This window comes from Laetiporus sulphureus (assembly GCF_001632365.1).
Source record: "Laetiporus sulphureus 93-53 unplaced genomic scaffold LAESUscaffold_59, whole genome shotgun sequence".
NCBI lineage: Eukaryota > Fungi > Basidiomycota > Agaricomycetes > Polyporales > Laetiporaceae > Laetiporus > Laetiporus sulphureus.
In genome coordinates, this window is record NW_024468568.1 from 177773 (window position 1) to 191653 (window position 13881).

The following is a 13881-nucleotide window of genomic DNA, read 5'->3' on the forward strand; positions in this document are numbered from 1 at the left end:
TGATAAGCCAAGCTTATCATTACCAGCCTTTTGGCGAAGTGGTTAATCGTCATAATTGGTATTGGTTCATAGGGATTAGTTCTGGTTCCGTGACAGTCTTCTCTCCGTGATCCATGCCCCTTATATAGTCACAGACCTATAGTCTGAGGTACTAGTACAGGGGGTCCCACTATCCTAAAGATAGTAAAACACCAGAGCTTAGCTGCTGCGAGCCAGGTGATTGGCGAGCTAAGAAAAGCATAGGTGAAATAGAAAACCTAGAGTGAAGTCTGGATTGCAAATGCCAGAGTGAGTCTAATCGTGAGAATGAAAAACTGCTAACCCTAGAATATGTCCACCAGACCTATGAACCATAAATAGTAAGTGTTATGTGCAACGTAAACTGTCACATGACCATGAAGTGCTGAAACCATAACAACTTTCACCTCAGCATATTCCATCCATGACCAATTTCTTCACCCACCCAATTTATGCTGACATCATCTCATTGGGGCCCTTCACCATCCTGTAGAAGCATCACCACATCACCAGTTGGGTCACAAACTCATATGCTCAGTGCACCTGCACCTGAGTCACCCAGCATTCTATAGGGTCATGACTCACCAGATGCACCAGCTGCCCTCTCGATACCTACAGCACCATTTTCACCCACACTTTCACCATCTTGGTCATTGAGCACTTGGCCTTTTCTGCCTCCAGTCACACTGCTGCCTCCATCTCTGTCGCATCTGTCAGTGGTGATGTTTTAATTATCATTACCTCCCACAGCTTCTTCCTAATCAACTCCACTTCCATCTGGATCACCCACTCACCATAGTTATTCTCCCTCAAGACAGGGAACCTTGTGGTTTCAATTGTCTTGGACATGTCGGGTTAATGTCAGTTGCACAGGGAGTAATGCGAGCAGACCAGCAGAGGTCAAAAGATAGTAAGGTATGGGGGTAGTTTGTCTTAGAATCTTATAGTTTAAGCGCAGTGAAGATGAGTCTAGTGTGCAGGGACCTCATTAGAGTCATTTAGACATAGTCAAACTACCAAGGTATATACAACTTGAGGTCCGCTATTTATTAACTATTGCCACCCTTAGATCCTGTTGTACGATGCCCACCCATTGCTAGGATATGTCGCTATGACCATCCGACTGACCACTTCTTCCTGCTTGCAATAAGAGCATATCTGAGTGCTGCGCGCACTTCTTTTTTCAACAGGAGTGCCCTTGAAAGATGTCAGAATCAACAGTTTGTGCAAAGAAAATCTGTACCTCTGACAATAGCCAGTCAATCTTGTCATCGACTGACTAACTGACCACATTCATCTATGGCCCTGTACTTAGATAACTGTTTGCAGCATGATACTTCTTTGACATTGTGCATATGACTGTCAATCTGCACATAAATGGTGTGACAGCTGAGGCAGTGGTACCAATCCTGTGATCAGCATGTTAGACTTCTTCATGTCATATCTAAACAATGCATCATCTTCATTGCAACAAGCTTGCACTACTTGCCATATGAGATATATATACACAGTAAGACTGTAGATGGCATAATTGTTATAGAGAATGTTATACCTCATTCTATGACTTGAGCAGCACCACAAGTTCAGGTTTGTTCAGCAGCTTCTACCACTGAGCAAGCATCAACTGTTGTAGAGCATTGGGGTCTATACCTTGAGACATGTGAGCAATATGCTGGCCAAAAATTAGAAAAATATGACAGAGCAGTGAGCATGCAACTTTCATGCATTATTGCTAGTTGTTGAGCCTGTGTGTTATCTAAGTGAAAGATACAATGCAAATTCACTTGTATCAGTTTATTTTGATATGCTTTCTGTATTTTCCTGTAAGTTTACCATCTAAAAACAAATATTAATATGACAAATGCATGAAATTGGATGGAGTCAGAGTTGTGACCTCATAACAAGATTGGTGGTGGCTTCAGAGACCTCTGATCTAACCTAACCTTTTCAATGTCAGGAGCAATAAGGTATGATGTATGCAGAATCAAATGCACAGTAAAGTCAGAGTGGTAGCACATACATTGTATTATTGCTTATACGGAAAGCCCTTTACAAGGCTTAATCACTTCAGTGCCTCATTAAGCCACTTATGTGATAGCACCAGATTAGGAGAGATGTGAAATTTTCTATTAGAAGTAAATTCTTTATAATGAAGAACTGAAAGATTCTTCTTGTCAGGGTGAATGTTGGTGAAGCAAATCTTGAAATTGAAGATCTCTTCAAATAGTATGTATGTATATCTCTAAAAATATTAATTTGAGAGCAAGAGTGAAGAACTGGGTGAATGGACCATGTGCATAATGAAAGTGAGGCTGGGAGAAGAGGAAAAACATTTTGAAATAGAACTTGTCCTTGTGATGCCTCTCGAGCGGTCTAAACTTAATAATGATGATGACTATTGATGAGCTGTCAAAATTTTCATTGGGGATAATGTACATTTTGTGGTCACCTCAAATAATGAACTTATTAGAGCCAGCATGGCAGGAACTCTTGATGACAGCTCCTGAATGCTCAATAGAGATAGCCATGATAAGGAAAGCATAAGATATCTGCAGGCATATGTGGTTGGTGTGAAAGAAAGCCTTGTATTTTCAGATATAATTGATCAGAATGCAGATGTTTACTTCATTAACATTCAGCTTCAGGTGAATTTTCATTGTCAATTTCAGATTTATGTATGTAGACATGCTTATGAATGAAGGCTGTGTGTTAAAGATGATATTCCTTGAGCACTGGCAGAACAGCATACATAGTGAGGCCAGTATGTCAGCTAGAGGAAAAGATAGTTGTGCATAAGTTTTCAAGTTATGAACTCTGAGATATGACCTTTATGCGATATAGCTGGCCAACTGGAAAAACCCTTAACTTGCTCTATTAACAACACATCAGAGCAGCAAAATGATATATACCCCAGACATGGAACCATTTTTCACAGCAACATATGCATGCTATATCTGGTTTGGTATTTTCTCTTTACAACATGTATTTGCATGTATTGCATTTGGCATAGTATATTTCAAGTTTGGTCATTGTCTTGCTGAAATACCACATCCTCCACAGTTTTGCCCCATTCCTCTATGCTATTCTGAAGTTCATCCTCCAGAACAGAAACATAAAGGTCAGCATCCATCTTGCCATCGATTTTGCAGGCATATCCAATTTCTTCCCAGTCCATACACCCCCACATCATGAGGCTTCCTCCCCCAAACTTGAGTGTCCCTTCTACCAGCCTATCACTGAGTCTCTCCCCTGGCTTCTTCCATGCCCATTTCCTCCCATCTGACCCTAACCTGTTGATTTTGGTTTCATCTGACCATATAACCCTCTTCCAGTTCTCCACAGTCCAGTGCTGATGGCTAACAGCAAAGTCCAGTCTTTCTCTCTTATGATGCTTAGAGAGAAGGGGACGTTTATGCTTGACCACAGCCGTCAGACCAGTGCTTTTGAGCTTTCTACGCATAGTCTCCACATGAAAGGGCTGGTTGACAACATCTTGGAGAAGTTTGGTCACTTTGACAGCAGTATCTGCCTGTCCACTGGTAAGAAGGCGAGTAGCATGGTGAATGATTCCAGGATTAAGCTTTGTAGGATGACCTCCACCAGATGTAGGCATGTTAGAATGATGCTCAGAGCAAATTCTGAACACAGTGGAGTAATGGACTGCAGTCAGATGAGCAATCTATCTGACAAAATGACCTTGATCAAGCAGGGAGAGAATGTGGGCAGTCTGAGTGGCAGAAACCTTTTTCATGATGGCTGTGTTGAATTTGAACAGTCTGTTGAGTGTTGATCAACTCATGTTGAAGTTCAACAAAGATCACATGATCCAAACTTTAAACCTTAAAGCCAACAAACTTCTGCAAGGGGGTATTTTTGTCTTCAGAAGTGTTAGCCACAAAACTGTTGCAATGCATCTTTTGTAAAGAATATTTTGTATCTCACTAACCAGTAGGCCAATTTACTTTATCCAAATGCCATTTGAAAGATTATATTATAGGCTTTCTAATAATATTTATGTTCGCATATTTAGCTATTTTTGTTCCTGAGATATAAGCCAAACAATGCAACTGTTACAAACATTGCAACAGTTTTGTGGCTCACTGTAGTACAAGGGCAATGTAGAATTTTGCATGCTTTGAGCAGAATCAGCCAAGGCTCTGGCAGACTGGATCTTCAAAGATATACTTTGCCAATGGGGCACACTCTCAGAGCTCATAACAGATAATGGCGTGCCCTTCATCAAAGCCACAGCATATCTGGCCAAGAAGTACCATGTTCAGCATATTCAAATCAGCGGTAAAAATTATGAGCCAATGAGATCGTCGAAAGGTTCCATTTTGATGTGCAGCAAGGCTTGTTTAAAGCTGCCAATGGCAAAGAACATGGCTGGAGCCAGGTAGTGCACTCCATGTTCTGGTCAGAAAGAATCACCACAAGGCATCACATGGGGTGCTCGCATTACTTTGCAGTCACAGGAATGCAGCCAATATTACCAATGGACATAGTCAAAGCTACATACCTGCTGCCACTGCCAACTTCGATGATATCTACCACTGAGCTAATCACGTGATGAGCTGAGGCCTTACAGAAGCGACGTGAGCAGATGGAAAAGATTTATAATGCCATCTTCAGAGCTAGAAGGGAAGCAACAAAGAAGTTCAAGGAGAACCATGTGACAAAGATACGCGATTTTAACTTAAGCCATGGAGACTTAGTACTGGTCCGACACACGAAGATTGAGAAATCACTCAATTGCAAGATGCGACCTAGAGACATTGAACCCTATGTGTTAATTCTACGAAACTGAGGCAGAGCCTATGTGCTGGCAGAACTAGATGGGGCAGTCTTGGACAGGCCAGTGGCAGCCTTCCGAGTCATACCATTCATTTTGCCCAAGTGGGTATTGGTACCAGAAGAGGTATTGGACGTCTCCAAGAAGCATCTAAATGAGATGGGGGAAGCAGAAGACACTGGAGAATTGGAGAAAGAAGAAGAACCTGGAGAAGGAGAGAACAGGGGCTTTGCAGAAGAAGACTCAGATAAAGAAGGAGACTAATTGGCCAAGCCTTTGGGGTTTGGGCAATTGTGTATATGGATTCAAGGCATTCACAACTCATTTCTTAGGGGATTCACAGGCACACTTAATGCAGGAAAGTGAGTATATTTGAATGGCAAACTACATTGTACAGCATATGACAGGCTAATAACCATGGCCACCAGGCACAGCAGGATGAGCTCTCCATGCACAATCACTCAGGCTTTTTGTGAAAGAGGCCAGCAATGGCCTTCATCAGCTCCTCCTGTTCGACCATTATGCCAGCAAACTTGACAAAGGTGGATGAGGAAGAGGCAGCGGTTGACCACATAGCTGGTGAAAAATGAGTTGGGTATGGTGCCAGAGGAACGAAGATGAACAGAACCTCACCAGAGGGCATAGCAGTGGCACATTTGGCAGGAGTGGTGATATGCTCAACTGCATCCTGGCCATGAGCAGCACTCCTAACCAACCCCTACTGGTGGAAGGCAAACTGAGGCTTGTCCATCTGCAGTTCCTTTGAGCTATGATCACAGGAAACTTCAAATGATAATGCAGCGATGGGCAGCCATGAGTCATTCGACTGTGTGAGCTTGAAACAGGTCAGTTCGCAAAATTGTGATCAGTGAGTGTCAGACTTGACTGTATGGATGCCTCTGACTGGAAAACAGTCAAAGGCCTGTGCTGTGGAGGTGTGTGCATGTGTAATGTGATCAGCGACTCCTGTGCTCGTGAACTGTGGTGGCTGAAGGCCTGGGCTGGGGCATGAGGGATTGCTATATCTGGAAAGTGCTCATCAAGTGCCCATGACAAAGCCTCAATAGCCTCCAAAACTGGAACGAGTGCCGACGACAAAGCTCTGAGCACTTCTGACTGGAACGAGCACCGACAATGAACTCCTGGGTGTCTCTGACTGGATCAAGTGCTGACGATGAACTCCTGGGTGCTAGCAAGGCTACGGGGTCCAATGGAGACAGAATCCTGGTTTGAGACTCATGACTGGTGGCGTGCGAGTGAAATGTGATGATGTGAGATACGAGAACACGATAACATAACTTATCTGGCTGAAACCCGAGTAGAGCTAGAGGCCACTGCTGAAAGTGCTGCCTCTCTTGGTGTCGAGAATCCCAGAGATGTAGAACATGATCGCAATAGACATAGACTTAGTCGAGCATGATGCCCTAGTGTAGACGAGATGAGAACTTAACTCTGCTGGGTGGTGAAAACTCTGTTATAGGTTTTAGGTACATGGTAGATTATATAGTGAGTTAGAAATGAGCCAGCTAGGTTGCTGAAACATGTTTCCAATCATAGAAGATGTTTCTGATCCAGTGAACCATGTCATATCATTCGCTCCTGCCCCCTCTCCATACTTTTGCAGTCAGGAAAGGGGAAGTCCAGCCCTGCCGGGGTCCCTTGGTCCGCTACCCTGTCTTCCATTTGGCAAGCATACTTGCTTATTTCTGAGTTGATTAACTGGTTGTATTCTGCTCTCACACTGCATCTCATAATCGGCTAGGCTTCTCAGTGGCCTGCTCATCATTTCTGCACCTCATGTTCACCTTCTGACCTCTTCACTTGGTTCTGCATTCCCAGGCAGTTGGCAAAGCCTTCCTTTGCCCATTCTGGACTGCTCCAGCTCTTGCTTGAATGCTCTCAGATTGCGGTAATTTGCTATCTAATTGTGCGATAGGCGGACACATTGTCTGGCATTTCACAATCACAGAATATCTCGGTGTGTATCAGTGGAACAAGAGGAGGAAGGCTTGATATCCAGAGGCTTGGGCTTGACCTCTTCTTTGACCTCCTTCTTGACAGACATGTCAGATGAGGATGCCTTGGGCCAAGCATTATACAAAGCATGATGAGAATGACAAGCTGGAGGAGCATTGAGCTCACTCATCATAGAGCCAGAATGCTTAACACCACGACCCACCTTCATGGTCAGGGGGCTTAATCTCCTCCACCTCCAGGAGCATGAAGGAAACACTGGCAGAAGCAGGAGGGGCTGTGACTGTAGAAGCAGCAGTCAATTTCATAAGGACCATCAGTAATGAAGACAGAAGATACTGGCGACCGTGTAATGCATCAAGTACTGGCACTTTGCCATGCATCAGAAGAACATGATGAGGGATGTGTCGACCCTCATAAAGGGACTTCTGCTCTTTCATAGTGCTCTTAACTCTCACACTGTGCTTGTTAAGAGTGCAAATCTGCTCATCATAGTCTTTGAAGGCTGTGCAGCTTTCATATAGCTTCTCTGGAGAAGGCTCATCTGGCATCAGCCAGCCACGCAGCTTGTAGAGCTCAGAAGAGGCACCCATCCTTTCAAGTTCTGCAGGTTGGGGATGTCCTTTCAAGTCCACCAGCGACAGATGGGCTCAAGCTCCATCATATATCAGCTTTTTAACATAGCTCCACTAAAGCAATGAAGACACTGAAGAATCATTAGCAACAGCCATGCATGAGAAAGAAAGGAACATACCAAGCAGCAGCCCTGGAGCACATGTCACCTTAGAATGAAGTCCGGGGACAAGGAATGGTCATGATAAGAGGGGCAGCTTTGCAAGGCCTGACCATCAGCAATATAGATGCCATTCTTAAGATGGATGATGCCATGAGAATCGATGAAGTCCACCATGACATTGCAGAGGTGAGCATCAGCAGGGGTCTGAAAAGACAATGCCTTAGAAGCTGGAGGTGTTGGACAAGGCAAGTGTTAGTAGGGATGATGAAGAAAAGAGATCTCAATGGGCACACCAATTTCATCCTTCATCTCTGATGGAGGATCCACCTCATCTTCACCATTCAGCTTATCCATCATCTGGGGGCTCATCAGCATCAACCATCTCATTGTTCTCAGGGACAGACTCCGAAGATGTAGGGAGACCATCAACAATCTCTTTGACAATAGCCTCTTTAAACGGTGTTGGCGAATGATGGACCAGATGGTGTGCTCGACATTGAGGACTTTGTGGAGCCTCCTCGGGCTCAGAATTGACCTAGCAAAGTGTCAGCATGAAGGAGAAGTACAGGCACAGACAACTACTCACTGATGCAAGCTCCTGCATCAGTGCCTTGCAGTGGCTCTTGGACAACAGTTCCATACCCCATTTAAGCCACCCAGGAGAGCAAATGCAGTCTAAAAAAATCTGGACAACTTTCAAGAAAGGTGTCAGATATTCGTCGCCTCCAGGGGTTTTGCACAGTGCATGCTGCAAGGCACTCATTAGCAGCACCAGTCATAAGAAGAAAGTAGGGATGAACCATGAAAGCCAGCAAGTTCTGGCCTACTGCCTCACACTCCTCAACACTGGCAGACCAATTACGGTGAACATCTTGAATACAGTCAAACAAGTGATGGGTCAGGGTCTCTAGAAGGGTAATTGGAGGTACAGAAACCAAATCGAGAGGTCCAGCAGGGGAAGGATCTGAAGCAACTGTCATCAAGGAGTCAGAATCTGGCACGTCAACTGAGGCAGGAGTATTGACAGCAGCAGGCAACAGAGCAGCAGCTAGAGATTCAGGAAGAATGGCACCAGTGAAAGGAGGCAGCACCACATCAGATTCTGGATCATGCATAATGAGCGGAGCAGTCTCATATTCCATGGTAGTCAAGGGCACATTAAGCAAATCAGGAGGAAGAACAGCAATAGACGGAGGAGGACTCAGAGGAGGAGTAGCCATGGTGGGTGAAGAATGAACAAGGCACTAAGCCAGGACACAAAAAGTGCACTCCTTTATGACAATCAAATGGCAGAGTTTGAAATGGCCATAGAAGCATGCAAAGAATGACTCATTCAGAAAGGTTGAACATGGCAGAGCCTAGCCGCTTGGGCAAGGAATGGTCAAAGCACTTCAGCTACAGGCAACACGGCAGCAGGAACATGATATATTTGTACAATGATGAACAGCAGACAGTCAGGCACAGAAGATAACTAGCTACAAGTACAAAATGCCATTTTGGCGTGCAGCCAACTCATGCTAATATGGCAAGGGCTAAAGCTGAACTAAATTGTGGGCTCTGTGCTACCCAAAGCAACAGACGAGGATGCTGCAGCCATGGTCCCATCCAATGTCTTCGTAGTCATTGCCAGCAACTCAAGCTCAATGAACCAGGTGTAAGCAAGTTGCATATTGCAAGCAAGCCAAATATGTTCACGGTCTGCCACTTCACCGAGTGTGGCCAGAGAAATAGTGAACGTATGAAAGCCACATTAAATCGCAGACAGGACAACATGCAAATTGACTAGGAGGATGTTGAATGAAGGGCCACCAAAGACACTGAACAACTCACTGGATTGGTGAAGAACTGCTAGGAGTTCAACCCCCAAGTCCTCAAGCAGGGAGCACCCTTTCTTGTTCATGTCACAGGGAAGGCACGATTTACCTGGTGACATCACAATGCAGGAGTTCTCATCCTCGCACAATGAACAATAAGGTCAGTCAGTGATGGAATGACATGGTCAAGGCTAAATACTCACATGGGCAATGCCCCAAGCTTTGCTGAAGAGCGCATAATACTGATGAATGGATGTCCTGCCAACACTGTTAAGGAAGGCTTGGGCCCCTTTCATGTGCATGTGAGAAGCTGTTCTGGGCATTGCAATCTTCGAAGGATGTTTAAGACCTCGAGTCTCTTTGGCTATCTTTCCCCCCTCAATAGTCACATTGCACTCATGTTCACTCTCCACCTGATCATGTGACACCTCAATCAAATCAAAGTTCTCTTGCATGGGAGTGTCAGCAATATGAGCCTTTCCCTCAGGAATGCTTGAAGCAGCAGATGATAAAGAAGGGAGAGCAACAGGAAAAGGAGTAAAGAACAAGACAGTTAAAGAAGACAAGGCCACATCTCAGCCAACGAGAAGTGGACAAGTAAAGCCAAGGAACGACAGATCATGGCGGTCAACAACAGTGCAATTTGCGATAAAGGTCAGCAGCTGGGAAGCCACCTGAATCTGCACCTTTTCGTGGGTAAGGGTGCCAGCAAGAATCGCATTGATAACCTCCTCGAAGTGCAAGTGAGCCTGCAGTAGTGATAGCATGGCACCAATGGTAGAGTGAATATCAAGCGAGGTGAAAAAGAAATCGGCCAGAATGAAGTTGCCCCAGAGTGTGGACCAGGTGAGACTGGTGGTCACTTCCACCCAATCCAGCACCAAAAGCCAGATGTCATGAATTGCAGGCATATGAAGGCTTTCCAACATCACCTACACATTACTCTGATCAGTAAGGCAGAATGGTAGCAAATAGCACAGTGTTATGAAGTGTTCCCTGCTAGAACGTTCAGAACCACGTGTGCTTTCTCACACGTACTAGTCCACAACATGGACAGAGACTTAGATACCAAATATACCTAATGTCTCCAATAGTCAGGCAGACTACTAGCAGGGTTTATAGTGTGGTCAAGCCTAGTAGACGATGTAGCAGTGAGGTCCTTACTCTACCCTTGCTAGGCCTTGGCTGCTACAGCTACTGCACATTCACCTGCAGGTTACTAGGTTCACTGTTCTGACTCTAGCAAGCATACGAGCTTACTACCTCTTGAGAGCGAGTACGATTGCACAAGGGTTCTAGAACTGAGAACATTCAGAGTCACAGGTGGAAGAGGTTATCTTCCAGCTGCTGCTCCGCCCCTTTATATAGTCGCAGACCTATAGTCTGGGGTACTAGTACAAGGGGTCTCCTACAGCTATTCATAGAGTAAATTAAATAGATCAAGACAAATACTAACCACTGCGAGCCAAGTAATTGGCGAGCTAATGTTAGTACAGGTAAAATAGAAACTTGAAACACGAAGGTCTTGTTTGCATGGCCTGAGTGAGTAAATCGTAAAAGCTAACCCGAGAATATGTCCACAAGACCTATGAACCATAAATAGTAAGTGTCACGTGCAACGTAAACTGTCACATGACCATGAAGCGCTGAAACCATAACACAAGCTCCCCCTTCCAACCGGCAAGACCCTTGACAGCCACTCACCAAACTAACCCATCATCGTCCTCCGCGAACACCTACATGGTCATAGACTGGGATGGTGGTGTCGGGTATGACCTCCCAGCCATTGTCGAGATCCTGTTGGGGTTGGGGATGGAACTCGGTAGGTGCCCAGTGCGAGATGGATCCATCTTTGTAGAGGACTGCCTTCAAAGCTTCGACACTGTCAGTAAGCCATCCAGGCCACTCGATCATGGCAACGAGGGATTGAAAGATGACCGGCGCGAACTCATGAGGTGTCTTAGCGTCTCCATAGTGGACTTGCTTGGAGAACGTCCTGAACAGTTCGACCTCGTATTGCTCGACGCCTTCATCCTTGCCTGTGAAGTGAACACTGATGACATGCATTCAGTTGGGTGTTGGGTGCCAGTCATGCATGCCTGGAATGGGTGGTGGATAAAGAAGAGTGACCCATTGACTGAAGACACGATGAGGCGAGTCCTCCGAGTAGAGGTGCCAGGCAACCTTCTGATTGTCCCAAGTGAAGACAAAGCGTGGAAGGTGGTGAAGTCACCCGTGCCCGTACGATGGACATAGAGATGATGGCCATCGCGTTCCATGAGGAATGTTAGTGACGTGGCGATGAAGACATCGTAGGGTGATGCTACGTCTGGGGCGATGAGCGATACCTGTCCTGCCGCCGGGTTGCTCGAAGACTTGACTGTTTGAGCATACCTGATCTGCTCCTTGATGGTGTTGGCTGGTGCTGGTTGCGATCCATCCTCGGGTGCATTTGCATAGTTATATGTGGCGCCGTCGTGGTGGGGGTATGTCACAGATTTTTGCCACAAAGTCTGCACGTGACTTTTCTCACACCACAGATCACGTGCTTCACCAATATCTCATGCCACTCAGCCACAGACGTGACATGTAGAGATCAGGTGATAGTTCACATCACATGTTATGGTCCAGACCCGTAGATGATACGGTCGGACCTGTCTATTCCAGGATACAATAGAGGCACCCATTTGGGAACAAAGGGAACAAGGACTATTGTTAGGCATCGGCCTTCCGCTTCCTATTAGTTTAGCCAGAAGCCTAGATAGGCACAATGTTCACACCAGAGAACAAAAGAGAAACCAAGATAGGCACAATGTGCACACGCATTACTGCGGCAACCATCGATCTTCTCACTTATTGTTCTACTTTCAGACATCCTATTGTCCCATGTACGGCCATTAGCTTATACCCGTAGATAGGTAGCTTAGGTAAGATAGCCCACTATACATGTATATAAGACCAGCCATGTAGAGGACGAAACTTCAGATTGTTTCTCCTCGTCTACCGGTTGTCTAATTCCATGCCAGCCCCTAATTAAGTTGATCTCCCCTCTCATGCCTTCACCTTTGATATACTGCTTGATCTTTTTTACTTTGAGCATCGGAGGTACATAATTGAAGAACATATGAAGGTCATTGATCAACATTTTCTATAATTGATATCAGTAACATTTCAAAAAATTATATATTATATAACTCACCTGTCCATGGGCCTTGATAAATCTAGGTAAATGATATACCAGCTTTTATCCATCAGATGAATAGGCAGATCTGGGAGTATTGTCATCCCAGATCTCAAAGTTAGCAGAAATTCGCTTAGAGCCCTTCACAGCATCTGCAAAATTGAAGTCAAAGATCTCTGAATTTGGGTTAGCTATATTGTATATTGTTATTATAAAACACATACTTTTATTTGCTTCTGCTCTTTTAGTTATCGTTTTTGCTTCATTTTGCAAGTTGACCTTCATGCACTGTTCTGTCTTCTCCTCATTCCTCGGTAAGATGCAATGTTATCAACATCAATTATACATAAGCTCTAAATGCTTACATTTTCTGGTATCTTTGCCTTTTTTGTTATGCTTATCATGGGGCTTAGTGCTAGCACCTTCATTATGGGACTTGGTCATAGCATCTTCAACATCTTCATTGTCAGACTTAGAGGGAGCATGCTCAACATCTTCATTGTCAGACATATCTGACAACTCTTTATCTCCAAATACCTTTTTTCGGAGCTCTTCAAGCTTGTGTCACAAAGCACAAAGCACTTAACCCAATTAAGGGCAAGTCTGCTTATGTGACCTGCACAAATGATCCACATAAAAAGGTTGCCCTAAGGCTAACCTAAAAAAGCCTGCCACAAAGGCTAGGCTGAGGATGCGTGCAGTGGCATACAATCAACAATCAAGGCAGAGCCCCAATGTATGGCTTTGCACAAGTGGTGGAAAGGGGGAGCTGGCCTGCTGGCCACATACAATAGTATAATGAATCTAAGGTCCTCCCTTAGATTTTCATGGGCTTATATACATGTAGGGCTGGATCCTGGTCACTCTAACTAAGGTGTACCTACCGGTGTCCTAGCAAGCTACATGTGAGAAAACTATGCCTAAACCAGTAAGGGCTCTGGCAGCAACTATGACAACTATCTACAAAGGCCGTGGATATGCTTGTCACAGTATTAAGTGGCACCTTTCTTTTTGCACCATTAAAGTCCTCATTTGAGTGGTTATTCGGACGTCAACCTTCATATTGGTCTCACAACGTGGATACTTGGACAAACAGCACAATGCCACCACATCCATCACGGACATGACTATGTCTACCACATGACCACCAAGCGCCCATGATTCAGCCACCCAGTCACGTGACACTGGCCACTTGCCCTATTCGGAAGTTGTCAGGCGTTGGTCACGTGACACCAGGCCACTTGCCCAGAAAGGAACCCATTGGACCATCAAGCTAGCAAGCACCCAATTCGCCACTCAAGATAGTGGCACCACTTTGCTGCCTAAACCAATAGGCAGATACCACAACAGAGGATCCCCCTACCAA

General features: G+C 45.1%; 3 protein-coding genes across 3 annotated transcripts; all 3 read right to left on the minus strand.

The window, feature by feature from the left end:
* Positions 1–7866: 7866 nt before the first annotated feature.
* On the minus strand, positions 7867–8740 carry LAESUDRAFT_717442 (uncharacterized protein; the record flags this gene model as incomplete). The annotated part of the gene is made up of 3 exons (XM_040907337.1): positions 7867–8055; positions 8107–8268; positions 8321–8740. The coding sequence occupies 3 exons, from the start codon at positions 8738–8740 to the stop codon at positions 7867–7869; spliced, it is 771 nt and encodes a 256-aa protein (XP_040759300.1).
* Positions 8741–9063: 323 nt separating this feature from the next.
* LAESUDRAFT_717443 (uncharacterized protein) lies at positions 9064–9789 on the minus strand (the record flags this gene model as incomplete). Its single annotated transcript, XM_040907338.1, has 3 exons — positions 9064–9224; positions 9351–9411; positions 9538–9789. 3 exons carry the CDS (start codon positions 9787–9789, stop codon positions 9064–9066), a joined length of 474 nt encoding a protein of 157 aa, XP_040759301.1.
* Positions 9790–9909: 120 nt separating this feature from the next.
* Positions 9910–11401, minus strand: LAESUDRAFT_763686 (uncharacterized protein; the record flags this gene model as incomplete). The annotated part of the gene is made up of 2 exons (XM_040913314.1): positions 9910–10266; positions 11075–11401. The coding sequence occupies 2 exons, from the start codon at positions 11399–11401 to the stop codon at positions 9910–9912; spliced, it is 684 nt and encodes a 227-aa protein (XP_040759302.1).
* Between the last annotated feature and the right edge of the window lie 2480 nt (positions 11402–13881).